This window comes from Leucopleurus acutus (assembly GCF_964270905.1).
Source record: "Leucopleurus acutus genome assembly, chromosome: 5".
NCBI classification, from domain to species: Eukaryota; Metazoa; Chordata; class Mammalia; order Artiodactyla; family Delphinidae; genus Leucopleurus; species Leucopleurus acutus.
In genome coordinates this window covers 65,979,559-66,003,438 of record NC_139147.1, presented here as the reverse complement: position 1 = coordinate 66,003,438, position 23,880 = coordinate 65,979,559, and the positions used below count along the sequence as shown (strand labels likewise).

The 23,880-nt window shown below is 40.1% G+C and overlaps 1 protein-coding gene across 1 annotated transcript in view; it reads right to left on the bottom strand.

Moving 5' to 3' along the window:
- The window catches only part of CFAP91 (cilia and flagella associated protein 91), a 148,180-nt gene that overhangs the window by 35,066 nt on the left and 89,234 nt on the right, over positions 1 to 23,880 (bottom strand). The window contains exons 11-16 of the mRNA XM_082839854.1: positions 14,771 to 14,887; positions 13,246 to 13,317; positions 11,924 to 12,070; positions 9,401 to 9,622; positions 5,615 to 5,763; positions 4,964 to 5,055 (exon numbers count right to left, since the gene is read on the bottom strand). Of these exons, the coding sequence (XP_082695980.1) occupies positions 4,964 to 5,055; positions 5,615 to 5,763; positions 9,401 to 9,622; positions 11,924 to 12,070; positions 13,246 to 13,317; positions 14,771 to 14,887 (799 nt within the window). The remainder of the gene's footprint in view (positions 1 to 4,963; positions 5,056 to 5,614; positions 5,764 to 9,400; positions 9,623 to 11,923; positions 12,071 to 13,245; positions 13,318 to 14,770; positions 14,888 to 23,880) is intronic.

Here is a 23,880-nt window from a genome sequence, read left to right as displayed (position 1 = left end):
CTAGAGGGGTGGGATAGGGAGGGTGGGAGGGAGGGAGACACAAGAGGGAAGAGATATGGGAACATATGTATATGTATAACTGATTCACTTTGTTATAAAGCAGAAACTAACACACCATTGTAAAGCAATTATACTCCAATAAAGATGTAAAAAAAAAAAAATCTACAATGAGGTACCTCCTCACATCAGAATGGCTAGAATGACTGTCATCAAAAAGTCTACAAACAATAAATGCTGGAGAGGGTGTGGAGAAAAGGGAACCCTCCTACACTGTTGGTGGGAATTTAAATTGGTACAACCACTACGGAGAACAGTATGGAGGTTCCTTAAAAAACTAAAAATAGCACTACCATATGACCCAGCAATCCCACTCCTGGGCATATATCTGGAGACAACCACAATTTAAGAAGATACATGCACCCCAAGTTCATTGCAACACTATTTACAACAGTGAAGACACCGAAGCAACCTAAATGTGCATCAACAGAGGAATGGATAAAGAACATGTGGTACATATATACAATGGAATACTACTCAGCCATTAAAAATAATGCCATATTCAGAAACATGGCATTATCATACTAACTGAAGATTATCATACTAACTGAAGCCAGACAAAAGACAAACATCATATGATATCCCCTATATGTGGAATATAAAAAAAATGATACAAATGAACTTCTTTACAAAACAGAAACAGGCTCAAACTTCAAAAACAAAGTTACGGTTACCAAAGGGTAAAGATGGTGTGGGGGAGATAAATCAGGAGTTTGGGATTAACACACTACTATATATAAAATAGCTAACCAACAAGGACCTACTGTATAGCACGGGGAAATCTACTCAATATTCTGTAATAACCTATGTGGGGAAAGAATCTCAAAAAGAATGGGTATATGTATATGTATAACTAAGTCACCTTGGTGTACACCTGAAACTAACACAACATTGTAAATCAACTATATTCTAATATAAAATAAAAATTAAATTTAAAAAACAAACTGAAGGATAAAAGCCATATGATCATCACAATAGATGCAGAAAAAGCTTTTGACAAAATTCAACATCCATTTATGATAAAACGTCTCCTCCACAAAGTGGGTGTAGAGGGAACATACATCAACGTAATAAAGGCCATATATGAATTAAATGAAAAATGAATTAAACACCTAAATGTAAGAGCAGAAAGCATAAAACTCCTAGAAGAAAACACAGGCAGAACACACTGACATAAATTGTAGCGATATTTTTTGGCTCTGTCTCCTAAGGCAAAGGAAAGAAAAGCAAAAATAAATAAATGGGACCTAACTAAACTTAAAAGCTTTTGCACAGCAAAGGAAATCATTGACAAAATGAAAAGACAACCTACTGAATGGGAGAAATATTTGCAAATAATAAAACCAATAAAGGATTATTATCCAAAATATATAAATAGCTCATACAACTCAATATCAGAAAAACAAACCCAATTTAAAATGGGCAGACGACTTGAATAAACATTTTTTTTTTGGCCGTGGCATGCGAGATCTTAGTTCACCTACCAGGGATCAAACCCATACCCCCTGCAGTGGGAGTGCAGAGTCTTAATCACTGGACTGCCAGGGAAGTCCCTTGAATAAACATTTTTTTAAAAAGAAGACATACAGATGGCCAACAGGCACACGTAAAGATGCTCAACATTGCTAATCATCAGAGAAATGCAAATCAAACCCACAGTGAGATATCATCTCACACCTGTCAGAAGGGCTATCATCAAAGACCACAAATAACAAATGTTCGAGAGGGTGTGGAGAAAAGGGAACCCTCATGCAATGTCAGTGGGAATTTAAATTGATGCAACCACTTTGGAGAACAGTATGGAGGTTCCTCAAAAAAGTAAAAATAGAACTACCATATGATCCAGCAGTCCCACTCCTGGGTATGTATCTGAAGAAATGAAAATACTAATTGGAAAAGATACATGTACCCCAATGTTCATAGCAGCATTATTTACAATAGCCAAGAAATGGAAGCAACCTAAGTGTCCATTAATAGAGGAATGGATAAAAAGACATGGTGTGTGTACACACACACACACACACACAATGGAATACTACCTAGCCATAAAAAGAATGAAATTTTGCCATTTACAACAACATGGATCAACCTGGAAGGTATTATGCTTCGTGAAGTAAGTCAGACAAAGACAAATACTGTATGTTTTCACTACACGTGGAATCTAAAAAAATCAAACAAATGAATTTAACAAAACAGAAACAGATCTTCAAATATAGAGAACAAACTAGTGGTTACCAGTGAGGAAAGGGGAAGTTGGGAGGGGCAAGATAGGGGTAGGAGATTAAGAAGTACAAACTACCACATATAAAATAAATAAGCTACAAGGATATATTGTAGAGCACAGGGAATATAGCCAATATTTTATGATAACTTTAAATGGAGTATAATCTATAAAATTTTAAATCGCTGTGTTGTACACCTGAAACTAATATAATGTTATAAATCAACTAGACTTCAATAAAAAAATTTTTTTTAATTCATCCAAATAAAAATTAATAATGAGATATCTCAAACGGTCTGTATGTAATATTACTTAATTTGGGGTAAAGAGTATAACACATGGATGTCTTATTTGGAACGAGAAACAAAAGACCCTAGTGTGTACTCCCTGTCCAGGTGGCTTTCTTCGTTTGGGCTACATCCACACAAAGGGAAGTTAGGACTTGCCCAGCTTGCCCACAGACAAGTCCCACTGATTCCTTTACATCTCGTGCCCCCTCCAGCGGCTTCCCCTCAGAGCCAGGAGAAGCTGGGGAGGGGGGTCACAAACTAGTAACTATTAAACAGAGGATTTCCCCCCTCCTTCAGTTCCCTCAGGTGGAATTGATCTGAAGCAGGTTGGCCTCACCTTGGACAGAGGAGAAGGAGCAAGGAGTTGCATGTTTTCTTAAGGATCTAGAAAACATAAGATCCCTTTTATAATATAAGGTGATAGAAAAATATTATTTGATTCAATTTAACAAAATTAAATTTTGTTGGTAGAGGCACTATCATACACTGTTGATGGGAGTATGAATTAGAACAATCTTTCTGTGGGGGCAGTTTGGTGGTATCTATCAAAATATAAAACACACATACCTTATTTCCAGCACTGTACTGCTAGGAGTTTACTCTCAGAAGCATGACCAGGGTGTTCACTGCTATTTATAGGAAAACACACCGGGAACAAACTAGATGCTTATTGCTGGGGTGGGTACTGGTTTAAAAAAGTACAATCATGTAATGGGAAAACAAGATATTTCTTTGTTCTCGTCCAATGCATTAGAACTACCATTCCTTTCTCACTGGTTATGTGATCTTAAATATTAACGCTTCTCTTAAACCTGTCTAGAATTCCCCTGCAAACTCTAAAGCCTCCCAAGCTCTTATTTCACTTAAATATATTTTTTTAACATCTTTATTGGGGTATAATTGCTTTACAATGGTGTGTTAGTTTCTGCTTTATAACAAAGTGAATCAGTTATACATATACATATGTTCCCATATCTCTTCCCTCTTGCGTCTCCCTCCCTCCCTCCCTCCCTATCACTAAAATATTAATCTTCTGGTTGCATCCTTCCCTATGGGATCAGGACTGTCACCAATAGTCTGAAAGCTCCGGAAGAACACTTTTTAAAAACACATATTTTTTCTCCTTCTCTATCGACTAAAAGCATCGATCTTTAAAAACATGCCACTTTTGGCAAACGATAAGTGAGGATATTTATACTGAGATCAGTCCTGGCAGGAACAGGAGATATTGTGACTCACGCAGAGCTGCAGAGTCAAGTTAGGTCTGTCAGGCTTCTCAGCTTTTCAATACCTGCCTTGCACATGCCCTGCCTGCAAAAGGCTACTACAGTTGGAAAACCCTGTATATTCTCAACATTTGCTTTACATTGAAAAAAAAATCAAATTACAAAATACAAACTTATGGTTACCAAAGGGGAAAGAGGTGGGGGAGGGATAAATTAGGAGTATGGGATTAACATATACACAAGTATATGTTAAAACAAGTATATATAAAACAGATAAAGCAAGTATATATAAAACAGATAAACAACAATCCACTGTATAGCCTGGGGAACAAAATTCAGTATCTTGTAATAACCTACAGTGGAAAAGAATTAGAAGATATATATATAAACTGAATCACTTTGCTGTACACCTGAAACTAACATAATATTGTAAATCAACTATATTTCAATAAAAACCAAACCAAAACAACAACAACAACCAAAATACACCTCTTCTGGGAATTTGGGAACTGCCTCTTTTTTTTTTAATTGGAGTATAGTTGCTTTACAATGGTGTGTTAGTTTCTGCTGTAGACAAAATGAATCAGCTGTACGTATACATACATCCCCTCCCTCTTGAGCCTCCCCCCCCAACCAACCCTCCATCCCACCCCTCGGGAATTGCCTCTTCAAGAAGGTTTGGATTTTGACGCTCCATCAAACTTATTAGAACTGCACCTATCCATACTAGAGGTGATTATATTCTGCAGTCAGACAGCATCGAGGGAACCTGACCTCTGAAATAAGAAAATGCAGTGATTCTCCTTCAGAATTTTCCCCATACCTCTGCTCAGCTTTAAATCTCTGGAATATTGAAAATAGTTTCTACCTTTAAAAAGATCATCACGGGCTTCCCTGGTGGCGCAGTGGTTGAGAGTCCGCCTGCCGATGCAGGGGACACGGGTTCGTGCCCTAGTCTGGGAAGATCACACATGCCACGGAGCGGCTGGGCCTGTGAGCCATGGCCGCTGAGCCTGCGTGTCCAGAGCCTGTGCTCTGCAACGGGAGAGGCCACAACAGTGAGAGGCCCGTGTACCGCAAAAAAAAAAAAAAAAAAAAAGAATGAATAAATAAATAAATAAAATTTTAAAAAAAACAGATCATCCCGTGGAACATTTGCATTGGCTTACCTTTTTCTTTGACAAAGTCCTTTTGCAACTCTGGGATCAGGAAACTATAAACCAACTCGGCAACGATCTCCTCTGACTGAAGCTGAGTTCGACTAAAAAGTAAAAAACAAATTAAACGAGTATTTCCTTTGTTGCCTTACTTGAGCTGCCGATTTATACTTGGATCCTCCTTGTTTGTGTAAGGAACTCCACCGCTCAAATCCCACCACTGCCTTTTCCTTAAGTGATCTGAAGTAGCACATTCCTGGTGAGTTTGGTTAACTCCATGGAAAATCCAAATTTGTCCTTCACTTAGCCTGCCTACCAGGACGGGAGTGTTAGAGATACAACTTACAAATGGAAGCCAGAAACTCTGCGGTGATGTCCAAGTAAAATTGGACATACTTAATCACATTGCTTTCATGCTTTGTGATATTCTAAAAGTAAGAAATATGAAAGTGCTCCAGACTGCAGAGGATAACTGAAAATTCTATTCCCAATGCTCTTACCATACAAAGGTACAGGCCTGCTGGCTGCTGCTAAAACAATGCATACTGAAGCATGAGTTATATATTTGTTTCTCCTTGGTGGTAAAATCTTAAGCTCTTGAAAAATACATATGAGTAACAGCAAAAGGCTGTCCATCCCACCATCTGTCCCCTTGGTACACACCGGCTTTCCATTTCATAAGCAATGTCATTGATTTCCTCAGCCATCTTCTCTATTTCTGCCCTGGCTTGTTCTTCTGCAGTATTCTCTTCAGTGTTCAGTATTATATCCTCCAGATAGGAAGTTACAGTACTTTGGTGAACTTTAATTACCTGCAAAACCCCAAAATACTCCAGTTACTCAGAATAGGAATGCTACTACTGTAGCACAAGAAAAATGCATGAATATTGGTTGACTTTTTTAGCACATCTACTTCATTCATCAGTAGTTCCCTCATTCATTATTCTTTTTTTTTAAAACTACAGATAGTCTGTTTCTAATCCACCTATCTACCCACTCTGGCTCATTTTAGAATTATGGGGTGGGCGATACAACACTGCAGAAGGATCATGGGCTTGAGTCAATAACCCTGTTTTGGATCCTGGCTTTATTCTTACCAGCAGTGTAATTTGGTCAAGCTACCTAACTGTGGCAGAGACTAAGATGTATTACACAATGTCCTTTCTTTATTCCTCTTAAAGGATTCTTACAGGGAAAGACATAGCTTTTTTTTTTTTCTCTCTTTTCATTTCTCATTTCATGGGGACAAAATGCAGGAGCACCAGTCATCTTAAACTGCCATGAGGGTCATACCCAAGGGACAGAAAAGCAGGAAGCTAGAAGGATCCTGAGTCTCTGGTGAATTTTTTTAACTATCTTCTCAGCCGTGGGCTGCTGCTTTTTAAAGCTTTCTTGAAAGAATATAGACTATACATTTAGAAAAGTGCAGAGCACATAAATGTACAGTGCAATGAATGAGGGTCAAGCCACTGCTAGGATCCCAGAGGTCACTGTGAGTTCTACCTGACCACAGACCCTTCCCACTCTCATGAGTTTATGGTAAAGACTTCCTATTCTTTAGGGCTGTGCTCCCTAAGTATGCAACCATAAATAATACAGTTTAGTTTTACCTGTTTTACAGATGGATACCAAGGAAGTATCACAAGCATCAAGGGTGTCATACTTAGTTTTGTATGCATTCTGTCTCAACAGATTTTGAGCTTTGGCGGAAGGGCACTTTTTATTTAATGTGTGTGTATTTCTTTGTGTCTGAGATAATGCTTGGGACTCAGTAACAACTCAATACCTGCTTCTTGACTGGCACTGCAGCAGGACTCTGAATATGAAATGTTTACTGAATAGCTACCTGTAAAACACCAAGTCCATAACCTTGAATCCCTATGCCTTCCTTATGGGAGAGACCCAATGACCAGTTTAATACAGTTCAACCGAACAACCAACCAACCAACCAAAATATATTTTCTTAAAGTGTGTTATGTACAGAGGGCTATGCTGGTGCTGTGGAAGGCATGTGCCTGCTCCCATGGAGACCACAGACTTATTCAGGAAACAAGTCACACCTAGATGGAACGATTAGACAGTTGAGTCTTGTAATAGTTCAGAGGTGGAAAGTTTAATTTGGTTCACCTCTAGTAATACACGCACTTGTGTGTTTACATATATCTTTATAAATGTGTATGTTTCTGGACACATTTGTGCTTGTAGGTGCGTAAGTGAATAAGGAAACGTATGGGTGGCTATATGTGTGTACCTCCCATCTCTGCTAATATTGTGCATGTGGGCTTATGTTTGTGAGTGTATCTTAACTTATAGATGTGCAAAAGTGTGTATATGTTTAAAATATGAGTCTATGACTTTCTGTATCTATGTTTCTCAATATCTACATGTTTTTTTCTGGAAATTTACTCGTGTACATTTCTTGGTTTTGGTATATTTATGTGCAAGCATATTTATCTTTAAGAGGGTCATATGATGGGAGATAGGGAATTTAAATGATGCTGGGGTCCAGAGATGGATACATTTTTTATATAAATGTTCCTTAAATCAGGCTGGAAGGGTCATCTTAACCCTTTCTTGTCCCTCCTAGACATGCTGACATTTCCTGGGATCATTCCCACTTAAGAGATACCTTCCTAGAAGCCTCTCACCAGCTTCTTCCTTTCCATGTTTCTGAGTATAGTGGTTCCTCTGTCTCTTTCCTTTTATTCTCAACTCCCAACTGGTTCTTCCCATCCCAGCTGGTTTTTCCTTAGTGATATTAGGTAGAGGATAGTAAATTCTGGTTTGCTAAAAATTTCTACATTTCAGCAACTTTTTTTTTTTTTTTGCAGTACGCAGGCCTCTCACTGTTGGGGCCTCTCCCGTTGCGAAGCACAGGCTCCGGACGCACAGGCTCAGCAGCCATGGCTCACGGGCCTAGCCGCTCCGCGGCATGTGGGATCTTTCCCGACCGGGGCACGAACCCGTGTCCCCTGCATCGGCAGGCGGACTCTCAACCACTGGACCACCAGGGAAGCCCTCAGTAACTCTTTTTAAGGAAAAATGTGTTAGGATGGTAGGAAGCTAGAATATGAATTATTATTATAGGCTGTATGACACTATAGTTAAAAAGCTTTAACCCAAACTTTTTAAAGCTGTATAGAGGATGGGAAGTCTGTTTAATTTTAATCAATTTCTTATCTGAAAAAACACATACCAAATACTATTCAGGGGTCAATCCTAATTCCATGGGAATTGGGTAAATCCTTTGAATCCCAGATCAAATAAGAAGACCCCAACTTGACATAACATTTTTTTTTTTTTTTTTTTTTTACTTGAGGAGCTCAAAACTATCCACATATATTAATACAATTCAGACAGCCTCTTAGATAGGAATTTTTTTAAGTTCCAGGTTGGCTCTTTCTGCCTTTCCCATGTGGCCCGCATCTGCACAAGGGAAACTCACACAGCCTTTGCCTTAGCATATTCTGGGTGTGCTGGCCGCCCATGCAGCCTCTTCTGTGCCCACCTCCCCTCAGCCTGCCCAGCTTCCTCCTCTCCATTCCGGGGGTGAGATGCCTTAACTGAAAGAATACACATCAAGCTCTCCAAGAAAGGGGAAGTACTCGTCGCCACCTCTGGGTGTGATTTTTGGGGGAATTAGTCACAGCACAGCTCCCTTTAAAGAAATCTTCCTCACAAATCCCCTCCCATTTTAACACTTGAGCTTTTGTATACTTGATGAGGGTGAGAGTGCTTTGAGGTATTACTGGTTCCTCAGATTTCCTCTGAGTTTGCATCTTGGTCACTTTGGAATTTCACATCTATTGGGTCTTGGTCAGAATTCGAATTTACCAGCCTGGCATTCCTAATTCCCAAGATTGTATCTTTAGTCAAAATCTCTCTTCGAAACTCTATCTTGTATATCCATCTGCTGAAATGCCACCTCCACTAAGATGTCTCAAACTTAATATAAATCATTCATTCCACTCCTGCCCCTAAACCTATTACACCCTCAGCTTTCCCGCCTCAGTAAATAGAACCGTCACCTCCCCACTCACTGACACCGGAAACTGGACATCATACTTGACTTTACCCCATTTCTCACTCTGGCCTGAGTTACTTCATCAGTCTCCTTCCAGGTCTCCTTGTTTCCACCCTGTCCTCCCCTACAACCTGTTCACACAGCAAAGCAGAGTGACTTCTTCAAAATATGTCACCGGGCCCCATTTGTTTCCTTCATGAAACTTAACACATTTTCTGATCCTACACTTATTCGCATGTTATATAGGATTTAAGCACCAGGAGAGAAGGGGCCACACCTGGTTTTTCCCTCCAAAGTAGCCCCAGTGCCTTTGCACAGTGCTGGGCATACCATAGGAACTCAATACATTATTTGTTGAAGACAATGAAAAACAAAAAACGAAAGTCATTTCATATCATGAGTTTCCTGGCAACGTCCCCACTTGCCTCCTTAAATATCTGGTCCTCCTCCTGCCGGCGCCTCTCTTCCACCTGGCGCCGGCCACTCTCTTCGGCTTCACGCATCCTGCGCTGCCTCTCGGCCAACATGACCAGGGCGTGGACCCTCCTCTCCTCCTGCAGTCTCACCAGCTCTTTGGACAGGAAGTCAAACATGTCTGCCAGCACCCATCCTTCCAGTCCAGCCAAATGGTTTTCAATCAGTGACACCTTAAAAATAATAATGTAACTATGAGGATACAAATTCCACTAAGAATGGTGATTTATGAGGAGGGATGCTGGATTATCCTTGACAGTCACTTCACTTTCAGAATGCACTTAGTTTTTATTAGGAATATTATCTCCAGACTGGCCGCATCCCAAGGGTTTTACTAGGAAAACTTACGATACAAACTTAGACTTGAGAAAGTAGATTGCTCAGTCAGTCACTGACGGATGATCGTCTTCAAATTATAAAGGGGATTTAGCAAAACATTTGTTAGTGTCCACACAGAATTTTTTTTTCCTTTCAATTTTATCCAGAAGGTAAAGTGCTTGGGTCTCCCCAGACGTGAAGGGAAATGTCAAGGTTTTTATTAAAAGATAATGTTGGAGTTCAAAAAAATAGAATCACTTAAAAATTCACTCATGATACCTTATAATTTTTCAATGCTTTGTCCTTTAACACAAGTTTGGGGGATTTTAAGATCTTCGGTAACATGAAAGTAGAAAACCTTAGTACTGTTTATTCATTTAAATAATTTCAAAGTCAGTAAGAACTATCTTTGAAACAGAGCAGGAAACAAGCCTACATGTCTGTGTAATCACTGAGGTAAAATAAGGGCTAGGGGCCTAGAGTTCTTGGCCAGGAGTAAGCCACAGTATCTATTTATGGATCTCTCTGTGCTGGCTTTGGCACCGGGGGAACAAAAGTGTTTGAGAAGATTGTACTGTGCTCCTGCTCCTATCCTCAGGGATAAGGGGAAAAGGCTCTTCTCCCAGGCACTTGCTGCTCTCACACTGACGGTTCTCCCTCAATATGAGAGAAGGAGAAAATGAGAGGATCGGCATTGCTGTAGGTACCCGTGGGGTGCCCACTCCCCCAGATGCCTGCATCTTACTGGTGTATCCAGGAACAGCTGAAGGCAAGCAGGGTGAGTTTGTGGCTATGTGACAGTTCTTCCCATTAATTCCTCCCTTAGCTCTTAGCTGTCATGATGTCTATCAAGTATTTATCCACTAAATGAGGTAGACGGGTTGAAAATCCTGGATTGTCTTAGCTGTAGCTGCTAAAGTCTATAATCAGAAACCAGAAGGGGCCAAGGAGGGCATTTTTCCGTCCAGGTCCTGGGTATTCTGCTGCCAGGGCATTCTGCTCCCTATCTGAACAGCAGTGCAGCCCGTCTCCATCATTCCCAGGGCTCCAGGATGCCCAGATTTAGAGACTCCAGTGTCTGCATTCTCCTCTTCTTTCTCTGGTTCCTCTGCTGGGTCTCACAGTCTGTGGCTTTCTTCCTCCCTCCCTGCAAACCAGCTCCCATCACTCAGAGACCATCCCCAGTCCTGCTGTCATGTAAAAGGAATAAAGTGGTGCTCGTTTCCAGGCTGCTTAACGTTTGTGCCTAATTCACAGCACAAGAGTTACGTTTGTTACTAAAGGTAACAAACTTTACTGTTTGTTAACTTAACTGTTACTAAAGGTAACAGCTTCGCTGTAAGTTTACTTTCTTTTTGTTTGGCCGTACTGCGCGGCATGTGGGATCTTAGTTCCCCAACCAGGGATCGAACCCACGCCCCCCTGCATTGGAAGTGCGGAGTCTTAACCACTGCACCGCCAGGGAAGTCCCAAGTTTACTTTCTTGTAACAATAAACTCTGTGCAAATTGGTTCTTTTTCATTTTGACTCACAGATAAGTGGGACAGATAGTAAAAGTGTATCTACACTGTAGTCAACAATATTAAATACTATGTGTCTATAGACAAATGCCAGAAGAAAGTAGGAAACACATTTACAGTTGTCAGGTTAGAGCTGCAATTAGCAGCTATTGTCAGTCACACAGAGCTCAGATGACCCGGTGAAAGTCACAGAATACCATATTAACATATTTAATATGCAGTTTAAGGAGTATGAGCTATGTACAGCTCCAAAACTCATAAATGAGTGTGGATAGTTTTTAAAATCTCATTTCTCACTTTTTTCTTATTGCTTTAATTACTTATTCATTCTGCTAAGCTCCCGCTGAAATATATTAGAGTCACCAAATATTTAAGAAAGATAGGAAGAGAAAACCTTTCAAAATTGTGGGGGTTTTTTCTTTTCGTTTTGCAAATAAAAAACTAAGAGCAGACTCAATTCAGGGAGGGCACAGCCCACTCAAATTCTGGACTGCAGCACCATTGATGAAAAATGCTGGGCTTGTGGGGGGGTGTTTCTTTTTCATCACATCATTTATTGTTACTATAATGTTGCTTGTATAATAATAAAAACCAAGGGCGAAAATGGGACAAGAAAAGGAAAGGAAAGGAAAGAACCTTGTGCTCGTGCAGGTTCCTCTGTCGCTGCAAGGCCAGGGTCACCTGCTTCTCGGCTTTCTTCACCAGCCTGTCCTCTTCTTGCAGTGCGTGGCTGGTGCGCAGCTCCTGGATCAACTCCAGTCGCTTCTCTTTTCCTTCAAACATCTGTGTCAAGTCAGATCAGAGAGAGCCTTTCAAATCAGCATCCGTTGTGCCAGGCACGAGGCCTCGCAGACAGTGACTTGTGAGGCACTTGTCAACAGAGGGTTCTGTTCTGCCTTTCGGGGCCACACAGCAGGTGTGTGCCACAGAGCTAGCAGTCAGCCCTCTGCACCTTCAGCTGCTCAGGCAGAGAAGGAGCTTAGCTACAGGTTAGTTATCGACTCAGTTTCTTAAAATGCCTCTCAAAGACAAGGTGACAACTATAGGGTCATGTTAAGAAACTAGAGCCTTCTCCTCATTTCCTCTGCTCCTTCCCTAAGAAGCCTGGGGGTGGTATTTTTCATGGTCATATTTTCTTTTCCGAGAGATTTGCCCCTCATCTGGAATACAGGATCTGCTGTCTGAACTTAACTGCTGTGTTTCTCCCGGGGAAGTACTGGCAGGAGAATAGAGAATAATGCTGAACACAGGTTGCTCATCCAGCCTCCCTGAACTTACTCACCATAACTGAGTCTCTTAAGAGTTACAGCTGTCTGGGGAGAAAAACTGTTTCAGCTGAGGCTTTATATCAGTCCATTTTTAAACTGAAGCGTGAGCTTGCTCTAGTGCCACAAATAATCTGGCTAAAGCTTTTAGTCAGGAAGACCGGAGTTGAATTTGGCAGTTAACATAATCCCCCTCAGACTCATATTACTCGCCTGTAAAATGGGTAATTGATACAAAAAAAGAAAAAGAGCTGATATATGTAGAGCAAAGAATATATAATGTGAGTATATGGTAAGAGTTCAAAACTGTAGTTATTACTTAGCTATTTCATTTATTATTCAGGTATTGATAGCTATATACAAACGCAGATAATTGTATTACAACTTTGTGGAAAATTAGAGAATCTGCTTGTGATGTTTAGGGTCAAAATTCAGGTATGAAAATTGCTGGATTTATCAATTCCAAGGAAGACATTAGCTTCACACTGCCTTGGGTACACTACAGCAAACAGCAGGCGGTCCTTTCTTGCCTTGTTACTGTGCCACTCGGGCAAACTATGGCAACTCAAGAGCACAGTACCATAGGACAGCAGGGTGCAAGAGGCAATTCACCCCAAGGAACCAAGCACATATGCGTTCTGTAAATCTATTCTCAAAGGAGAAGAACAGGGCCAGTGGTTGTACCCTACACACCATGTTCTGAACGACTCTGCCCCGGAGTAACTTTTGAAGGTAGATCACAGCCATTTCTATATCTTCTTCTTCCTAAAAGAACAAAGGGAGAACCAAGCAGCTTGAGGACAGTAGCAGTCAGCATCAAATACTTTTTTGAAGACTTATATCAAGCAAAAGATTTATATCGAGCAAAAAGCTAGATGCCAGAAGGATTTAAAGAGAATAAAACATCATCCCTCTTTGAATATATAGAACTTTAAATGTTACTTACTGTATTGTTAAAATGCATTGTTATTTTTCATTATAAATAAGTTATCATTAATAAATTACATCAGAAGCAAAAAATTCACCCACTGTCATGGTATCCTTACAAATTAAGCCATTTTCATTTTTTCTATATTCCTTTCCAGCAAAATCTTTCTTGAAGAAGTATTGCTAATAAATCCCTTTTGCAATAGTATTTTCATGTTTGATCATGCGTAGACAAAGAATACAGCTGGTCTATATCAGAGTTGAAAATGAGGTGCTTTTCACAAGAATTTAGCTAAATTGGTAAAATAAGAATATAATGGATAAGATCAGCTATCTATAAAAATCACCTTAAATAAGTGTATGTCAAAAGCAGAAAGATCAGAGTCTGCAAATTTACTTAAAGCCCCTCTGAATGCAAAAGTAATCAACAGTGGAATCGATGGCATTAACACTCGTGAATGACAACGTGTTAACCACAGGCAGTGGTCGGCACAAAGTCTAGAAAAGGGGACACTGCCCAGAAGCACATCGTGTTCAGTCAGCGGGAGCATTCCAGTCCCTCCAGAGACATCAGAGCCATCGGAGGTGCTAGTGAGATCTCCCATCAACTCCCCTCCCTCTGACAAAGCACAACAACCTTCTGTACAATTTGGCTTCTTGTGAGAACTGCCCTGTATTGGGAGATAACAAGCTGACCTCCCAAGAGCAATATCCTGATATACCAGGCAGTTATATTTCTCTCCGTAAAGTAACAAATTTGCGTTGTGGCATCTCCAGCAGTTTCTTGCAGGTTTAGTCTGAGTCAGTCCTTTAAATCCAAACCAACTATGGAATGTTGACCAAACTGAGTCTGGGGCCCTACAAAGGTGAGGTACGGCCCTGGTCAGGGTGAACTCTCTGAGCCAGTCTTGATGTCACCTCTGGTATTGCATTCCTCTCTAATTCCAGCTGTCGTCAGCCACTTCCTCATGTGGGAAGACAGTTACAGTAAATGATCATAATTCGATCTTCTTTTTTTTTTATTTGATGTACATCAGAATTACCTTCTGATGCCAGTTTTTCTTGGGAAGATTTTCTTCTTTGTGTTTTTATTCTTGAAAAGGATTGACTTTAGATTTCATTTCATTTTGCTTGTTTTTGTGTGTGCATTTGAAACATAAGGATAAAGGCAACGTAAGTCAGATCTTGGGAAATGAACACTTACGTTAGGTTTGTTTTTAACCCAAACTATCTGAAGAATAAACAGCAATACTGAATTTAGCTTTTCACATAAAAGAACCTTCAAACTTACATTGGAATTCATCTCCAAAGTTGGAGTTGGAAGTCGAGGTTGAGGTATTGGCTTTCTTTGAAGAAAACGCAATGGTTTCTTTGCTTCGGGGCCCTTATTCTTCTTTTCCAACAGTGCCTGAAATAACACACCAGTGAGTGTCATTTCTTACCTTTGTATTTTTTTCCCACTACCAAATCTAGGCCACAGATCTGAATATCAGTCAGAAAGAATTTTCTCTATGGCCATGCTAGGACGGTTTGAGAAAGTCCAAACCAGGGTGCACCTATGATATTCCCATGCATAAGTTAACCACTGAACAAACATGAAACATATTCTAGGTGTATCCATTTTAATCAAAAGTTTTGGAGACTTTAAACATTTTTTTTTTTGAGTTTTTGAAAGGTTCTGTCATGTGTGTATGCAAGCAAAACCCCCAACTCCTACTGTTCCACATGAGCTAATTTGCTGTTTTAAATGACTGCCTGGGCAATAGAAAATTGTCCTGTGTAGTAAATGACTGAAATATTTAGTATGTTTTGTTGTTATGGGGGAACTAAGGGGCATTAAATGGCAATTATCTCAAAGTGAAGAGAGCTTTACTTTGGGCTTGAAATCCTACACATCAAGATTTTTGAATATGGTTCCTTGTGGAAGAGTGTATGTGTTTCTGTTTAAACATGCACTGTATTTTCTTACTTTTGATTATCAAAAATTCTGCCAAAATTATACATAAGATTTTGTTCATCAGTTCCATTTTCAGATATAGCGGGATACTTTTTAACTTAAAAGTATCAAAAATTCTGATCTCTGTGATTTTAAAATCACACTTTCATTACTTTCTCATCACATAATTTTTATATTATTTTTTCCATAAAAACACAAATAAATGATAAAACACTTAAATAAGTGATAAAGCACTAAGCCAAGACTTGAAATTAATAAAAATATGAAAATTATGAGTAAAATTTGGAACCACATCCAATTATTGTGGTTGTAACAGAGCATCCGAGTTTCCTGAAAATAAATCTGATGGCAAATATATATAATAGCTCTATGAAAATCCAAACTAATGAATCAACAGGAAGCAGCAGCAGTTTAAAAGTACAGTTTGCCCTTGAACAACATAGGTTTGAACTGCATGGATCCACTTATACATAGATTTTTTTTCAATAAATATATTAGAAAAATTTGGGGAGATTTTTGACAATTTTTAAAAACTTGCAGACAAACCACATAGCCCAGAAATATTGAAAAAGTTAGGTATGTCATGAATGCATAAAATATATGTAGATATTAGTCTATTTTATCATTTACTACCATAAAATACACAAAATCTATAAAAAGTTAAAATTTATCAAAACTTATGCACATAAACACTTACAGACCAAACATGGTGTTATTCAAAGTCAAAAGAAATGTAAACAAACGTAAAGATGCAGTGTTAAACCATAACTGCATAAAAGTAACTGTAGTAGATACTGTAATAATTTCATGACTACCTTTTATTGCTTCTGCTGTGCGCTCAAGTGTTGCTAGTATCCACTTAAAATGTAGGGTGACACTAATCATCTATGAGTTCATCTCTCCAGTAAATTGCATGTCATGGTAACAAGTGATCTCTAGCAGTTCTTGTATATTCTTCGTTGTGTTTAGTGCAATACTGTAAACACTGAGTAACACTATGGGAGCCATATGAAGTGCCACTAGTGACGGTGGGAGTGCTCCCAAGAAGCAGAGAAAAGTCGTGACATTACAAGAAAAAGTTGAATTGCTTGATATGCACCGTAAATTGAGGTTTGCAGCTGCAGTTGCCCACCATTTCAAGATAAATGAATCCAGCATAAGGACCATTGTGAAAAAAGACAAAGAAATTCATGAAGCCATCACTGTAGCTACACCAGCAGATGTGAAAACCTTGCAATCTTTGCAAAATACCTTTTTATCGCATGTTGAAAATGCAGCTTTCATGTGGGTGCAGGATGAAAGGCATACCTATAGACAGTAATATGATTCAAGAAAAAGTGAAGTCATTATAGGAGAACTTAAAGTAAAAGGATGGTGAAGGATCTAAAGCTGGAGAATTTAATGCCAGCAAAGGATGGTTTGATAGTTTTAGAAGGAGGTTTGGCTTAAAGCAAGATAACAGGAGAAGCAGCTTCTGCTGACCAAGAGGCAGAAGATACGTTCCCAGACACCACTAAGAAAATCATTGAGGAGAAAGGTTATCTGCCTGAACAGGTTTTTTTTTTTCTTTTTTGCAGTACGCGGGCCTCTCACTGTTGTGGCCTCTCCCGTTGCAGAGCACAGGCTCCGGACGCGCATGCTCAGCGGCCATGACTGACGGGCCCAGCCGCTCCGCGGCATGTGGGATCTTCCCGGACCGGGGCACGAACCCGTATCCCCTGCATCAGCAGGTGGACTCTCAACCACTGCGCCACCAGGGAAGCCCCTGAACAGGTTTTTAATGCAGATAAAAGTACTGTGTTCTGAAGACATGTGGAAGTGTTTCCAATGATCACCTGGGTGACTACAGTGGTTTTGGCTCCACTAGATACACCAGAAATACATCTACACGTGGAACAGCTCCTACAGAACACCTACTGAACGCTGGCAGAAGACCTCAGACCTCCCAAAAGGCAAGAAACTCCCCACGTACCTGGGTAGGGCAAAAGAAAAAAAGAAAAAACAGAGACAAAAGAATAGGGATGGGACCTGCACCAGTGGGAGGGAGCTGTGAAGGAAGAAAGGTTTCCACACACTAGGAAGCCCCTTCGGGGGCGGAGACTGCAGGTGGCAGAGTGGGGGAGCTTTGGAGCCAGGGAGGAGAGCACAGCAACAGGGGTATGGAGGGCAAAGCGGGGAGACTGCCGCACAGGGGATCAGTGCCGACCAGCACTCACCAGCCCAAGAGGCTTGTCTGCTCACCCGCCGGGGCGGGCGGGGCTGCGAGCTGAGGCTTGGGCTTTGATCTGAGCGCAGGGAGAGGACTGGGGTTGGCAGCGTGAACACAGCCTGAAGGGGTCAGTGCACCACGGCTACCCGGGAGGGAGTCCAGGGGAAAGTCTGGACCTGCCAAAGAGGCAAGAGACTTTTTCTTCCCTCTTTGTTTCCTGGTGCGCGAGGAGAGGGGATTAAGAGCCCTGCTTAAAGGAGCTCCAGAGACGGGCGCAAGCCGCGGCTAAAAGTGCGGACCCCAGAGACGGGCAAGAGACGCTGGGGCTGCTGCTGCCGCCACCAGGAAGCCTGTGTGCAAGCACAGGTCATTATCCACACCTCCCTTCCGGGGAGCCTGTGCAGCCCGCCACTGCCAGGTTCCCGGGATCCAGGGACAACTTCCCCGGGAGAGCGCATGGCGAGCCTCAGGCTGGTGCAATGTCACGCTGGCCTCTGCCGCTGCAGGCCCGCCCCACACTCCGTGGCCCTCCCTCCCCCCGGCCTGAGTGAGCCAGAACCCCCGAATCAGCGGCTCCTTTAACCCCATCCTGTCTGAGTGCAAAAACAGACGCCCTCGGCAACCTACACGCAGAGGTAGGGCCAAAGCCAAAGCTGAGCCCCTGGGAGCTGTGAGGACAAAGAAGAGAAAGGGAAATCTCTCCCAGCAGCCTCAGAAGCAGCAGATTAAAGCTCCACAATCAACTTGATGTACGCTGCATCTGTGGAATACCTGAATAGACAACAAATCATCCCAAATTGAGGAGGTGGACTTTGAGAGCAAGATTTGGGATTTTTTCCCCTTTTCCTCTTTTTCTGAGTGTGTATGTGTATGCTTCTGGGTGAGATTTTGTCTGTATAGCTTTGCTTCCACCATTTGTCATAGGGTTCTATCCGTCCGTCTTTTTTTTTTTCTTAATAGCTAATTTTAATAACTTTATTTTATTTTACTTTATCTTCTTTCTTTCTTTCTTTCCCTCCTTTAGACAACGAATCATCCCAAATTGAGGAGGTGGACTTTGAGAGCAAGATTTATGATTTTTTTCCCCTTTTACTCTTTTTGTGAGTGTGTATGTGTATGCTTCTGTATAAGATTTTGTCTGTATAGCTTTGCTTCCACCATTTGTCCTAAGGTTCTGTCCGTCCGTTTTTTTTTTTTTTTTAGTTTTTTTAAATTATTTTTTAATTTAATAACTTTATTTTACTTTATCTTCTTTCTTTTTTCCTTCCTTCTTCCCTCCTTCCTTCCTTCCTTCCTCCCACCGTCCCTCCCTCCCTCCCTCCCTCCTCTCTTTCCTTCTTTCCTTTTTCTTCCTTCCTTCCTTCCTTCCTTTCTTTCTTTCTTTCTTCCTACTTCTACTAATTCTTTCTCTCTACTTTTTCTCCCTTTTATTCCGAGCTGTGTGGATGAAAGGCTCTTGGTGCTGCAGCCAGGAGTCAGTGCTGTGCCTCTGAGGTGGGAGAGCCAACTTCAGGACACTGGTCAACAAGACACCTCCCAGCTCCAAATAATATCAAATGGCGAAAATCTCCCAGAGATCTCCATCTCAACGCCAGCACCCAGCTTCACTCAACGACCAGCAAGCTACAGTGCTGGACACCCTGTACCAAACAACTAGCAAAACAGGAACACAACCCCACCCATTAGCAGAGAGGCTGCCTAAAATCATAATAAGTCCACAGACACCCCAAAACACACCAACAGACGTGGACATGCCCACCAGAGAGACAAGATCCAGCCTCATCCACCAGAACACAGGCATTAGTCCCCTCCACCAGGAAGCCTACACAACCTACTGAACCAACCTTAGCCACTGGGGACAGACACCAAAAACAACGAGAACTACGAACCTGCAGCCTGCAAAAAGGAGACCCCAAACACAGTAAGATAAGCAAAATGAGAAGACAGAAGAACACACCGCAGATGAAGGAGCAAGATAAAAACCCACCAGACCTAACAAATGAAGAGGAAATAGGCAGTCTACCTGAAAAAGAATTCAGAATAACGATAGTAAAGATGATCCAAAATCTTGGAAACAGAATGGACAAAATGCAAGAAACATTTAACAAGGACCTAGAAGAACTAAAGATGAAACAAACAATGATGAACAACACAATAAATGAAATGAAAAATACTCTAGATGGGATCAATAGCAGAATAACTGAGGCAGAAAAACGGATAAGTGACCTGGAAGATAAAATAGTGGAAATAACTACTGCAGAGCAGAATAAAGAAAAAAGAATGAAAAGAACTGAGGACAGTCTCAGAGACCTCGGGAACAACATTAAACCCACCAACATTCGAATTATAGGAGTCCCAGAAGAAGAAGAGAAAAAAAAAAGGGACTGAGAAAATATTTGAAGAGATTATGGTTGAAAACTTCCCTAATATGGGAAAGGAAATAGTTAATCAAGTCCAGGAAGCACAGAGAGTCCCATACAGGATAAATCCAAGGAGAAATACGCCAAGACACATATTAATCAAACTATCAAAAATTAAATACAAAGAAAGCATATTAGAAGCAGCAAGGGAAAAACAACAAATAACACACAAGGGAATCCCATAAGGTTAACAGCTGATCTTTCAGCAGAAACTCTGCAAGCCAGAAGGGAGTGGCAGGACATATTTAAAGTGACAAAGGAGAAAAACTTGCAACCAAGATTACTCTACCCAGCAAGGATCTCATTCAGATTTGATGGAGAAATTAAAACCTTTACAGACAAGCAAAAGGTGAGAGAGTTCAGCACCACCAAATCAGCTTTACAACAAATGCTAAAGGAACTTCTCTAGGCAAGAAACACAAGAGAAGGAAAAGACCTACAATAAAGACCCCAAAACAACTTAGAAAATGGGAATAGGAACATACATATCGATAATTACCTTAAATGGAAATGGACTAAATGCTCCCACCAAAAGACACAGATTGGCTGAATGGATACAAAAATAAGACCCATATATATGCTGTCTACAAAAGACCCACTTCAGACCTAGAGACACATACAGACTAAAAGTATGGGGATGGAAAAAGATATTCCATGCAAATGGAAACCAAAAGAAAGCTGGAGTAGCAAATCTCATATCAGACAAAATAGACTTTAAAATAAAAACTATTAGAAGAGACAAAGAAGGACACTACGTAATGATCAAGGGATCGATCCAAGAAGAAGATATAACAACTGTAAATATTTATGCATCCAACACAGGAGCACTTCAATACATAAGGCAAATACTAACAGCCACAGAAGGGGAAGTCGACAGTAAGACATTCATAGTAGGGGACTTTAACACCCCACTTTCACTAATGGACAGATTATCCAAAATGAAAATAAATAAGGAAACACAAGCTTTAAATGATATATTAAACAAGATGGACTTAATTGATATTTATAGGACACTTCATCCAAAAACAACAGAATACACATTTTTCTCAAGTGCTCATGGAACATTCTCCAGCATAGATCATATCTTGGGTCACAAATCAAGCCTTGGTAAATTTAAGAAAATTGAAATTGTATCAAGTATCTTTTCCAACCACAACGCTAGGAGACTAGATATCAATTACAGGAAAAGATTTGTAAAAAATACAAACACATGGAGGCTAAACAATACACTACTTAATAATGAAGTGTTAATAACGAAGTGATCACTGAAGAAATCAAAGAGGAAATCAAAAAATACCTGGAAACAAATGACAATGGAGACACAATGACCCAAAACCTATGGGATGCAGCAAAAGCAGTTCTAAGAGGGAAGTTTATAGCAATACAAGCCAATCTTAAGAAACAGGAAACATGTCGAATAAGCAACCTAACCTTGCACCTAAAGCAATTAAAGAAAGAAGAATAAAAAAATCCCAAAGTTAGCAGAAGGAAAGAAATCATAAAAATCAGATCAGAAATAAATGAAAAAGAAATGAAGGAAACGATAGCAAAGATCAATAAAACTAAAAGCTGGTTCTTTGAGAAGATAAACAAAATATATAACCCATTAGCCAGACTCATCAAGAAAAAAAGGGAGAAGACTCAAATCAATAGAATTAGAAATGAAAAAGGAGAAGTAACAACTGACACTGCAGAAATACAAAAGATCATGAGAGATTACTACAAGCAACTCTATGCCAATAAAATGGACAACCTGGAAGAAATGGACAAATTCTTAGAAATGCACAACCTGCCAAGACTGAATCAGGAAGAAATAGAAAATATGAACAGACTAATCACAAGCACTGAAATTGAAACTGTGATTAAAAACCTTCCAACAAACAAAAGCCCAGGACCAGATGGCTTCACAGGCAAATTCTATCAAACATTTATAGAAGAGCTAACACCTACCCTTCTCAAACTCTTCCAAAATATAGCAGAGGGAGGAACACTCCCAAATTCATTCTACGAGGCCACCATCACCTTGATACCAAAACCAGACAAGGATGTCACAAAGAAAGAAAACTACAGGCCAATATCACTGATGAACATAGATGCAAAAATCCTCAACAAAATACTAGCAAACAGAATCCAACAGCACATTAAAAGGATCATACACCTTGATCAAGTGGAGTTTATTCCAGGAATGCAAGGATTCTTCAATATACGGATATCAATCAATGTGATACACCATATTAACAAATTGAAGGAGAAAAACCATATTGTCATCTCAATAGATGCAGAGAAAGCTTTTGACAAAATTCAACACCCAGTTATGATAAAAACCCTGCAGAAAGTAGGCATAGAAGGAAATTTCCTCAACTCATAAAGGCCACATATGACAAACCCACAGTCAACATCGTCCTCAATGGTGAAAAACTGAAAGCATTTACACTAAGATCAGGAACAAGACAAGTTTGCCCACTCTTACCACTCTTATTCAACATAATTTTGGAAGTTTTAGCCACAGCAGTCAGAGAAGAAAAGGAAATAAAAGGAATTCAAATTGGAAAAGAAGAAGTAAAGCTGTCACTGTTTGCAGACGACATGATACTATACATAGAGAATCCTAAAGATGCTACCAGAAAACTACTAGAGCTAATCAATGAATTTCGTAAAGTAGCAGGGTACAAAATTAATGCACAGAAATCTCTTGCATTCCTATACACTAATGATGAAAAATCTGAACGTGAAATCAAGAAAACACTCCCATTTACCATTTCAACAACAAGAATAAAATATCTAGGAATAAACCTACCTAAGGAGACAAAAGACCTGTATGCAGAAAATTATAAGACACTGATGAAAGAAATTAAAGATGATACAAATAGATGGAGAGATATACCATGTTCTTGGATTGGAAGAATCAACATTGTGAAAATGACTCTACTACCCAAAGCAATCTACAGATTCAATGCAATCCCTATCAAACTACCACTGGCATTTTTCACAGAACTAAAACAAAAAATTTCACAATTTGTATGGATACAGAAAAGACCCCGAATAGCCAAAGCAATCTTGAGAACGAAAAACGGAGCTGGAAGGATCAGGCTCCCTGACTTCAGACTATACTACAAAGCTACAGTAATCCAGACAGTATGGTACTGGCATAAAAACAGAAAGATAGATCAATGGAACAGGATAGAAAGCCCAGAGATAAACCCATGCACATATGGTCACCTTATCTTTGATAAAGGAGGCAGGAATGTACAGTGGAGAAAGGACAGCCTCTTCAATAAGTGGTGCTGGGAAAACTGGACAGGTACATGTAGAAATATGAGATTAGATCACTCCCTAACACCATACACAAAAATAAGCTCAAAATGGATTAAAGACCTAAATTTAAGGCCAGAAACTATGAAACTCTTAGAGGAAACCATAGGCAGAACACTCTATGACATAAATCACAGCAAGATCCTTTATGACCCACCTCCTAGAGAAATGGAAATAAAAACAAAAATAAACAAATGGGACCTAATGAAACTTCAAAGCCTTTGCACAGCAAGGGAAACCATAAACAAGACCAAAAGACAACCCTGAGAATGGGAGAAAATACTTGCCAATGAAGCAACTGACAAAGGATTCATCTCCAACATTTATAAGCAGCTCATGCAGCTCAATAACAGAAAAACAAACAACCCAATCCAAAAATGGGCAGAAGACCTAAATAGACATTTCTCCAAAGAAGATATACAGACTGCCAACAAACACATGAAAGAATGCTCAACACCATTAATCATTAGAGAAATGCAAATCAAAACTACAATGAGATATCA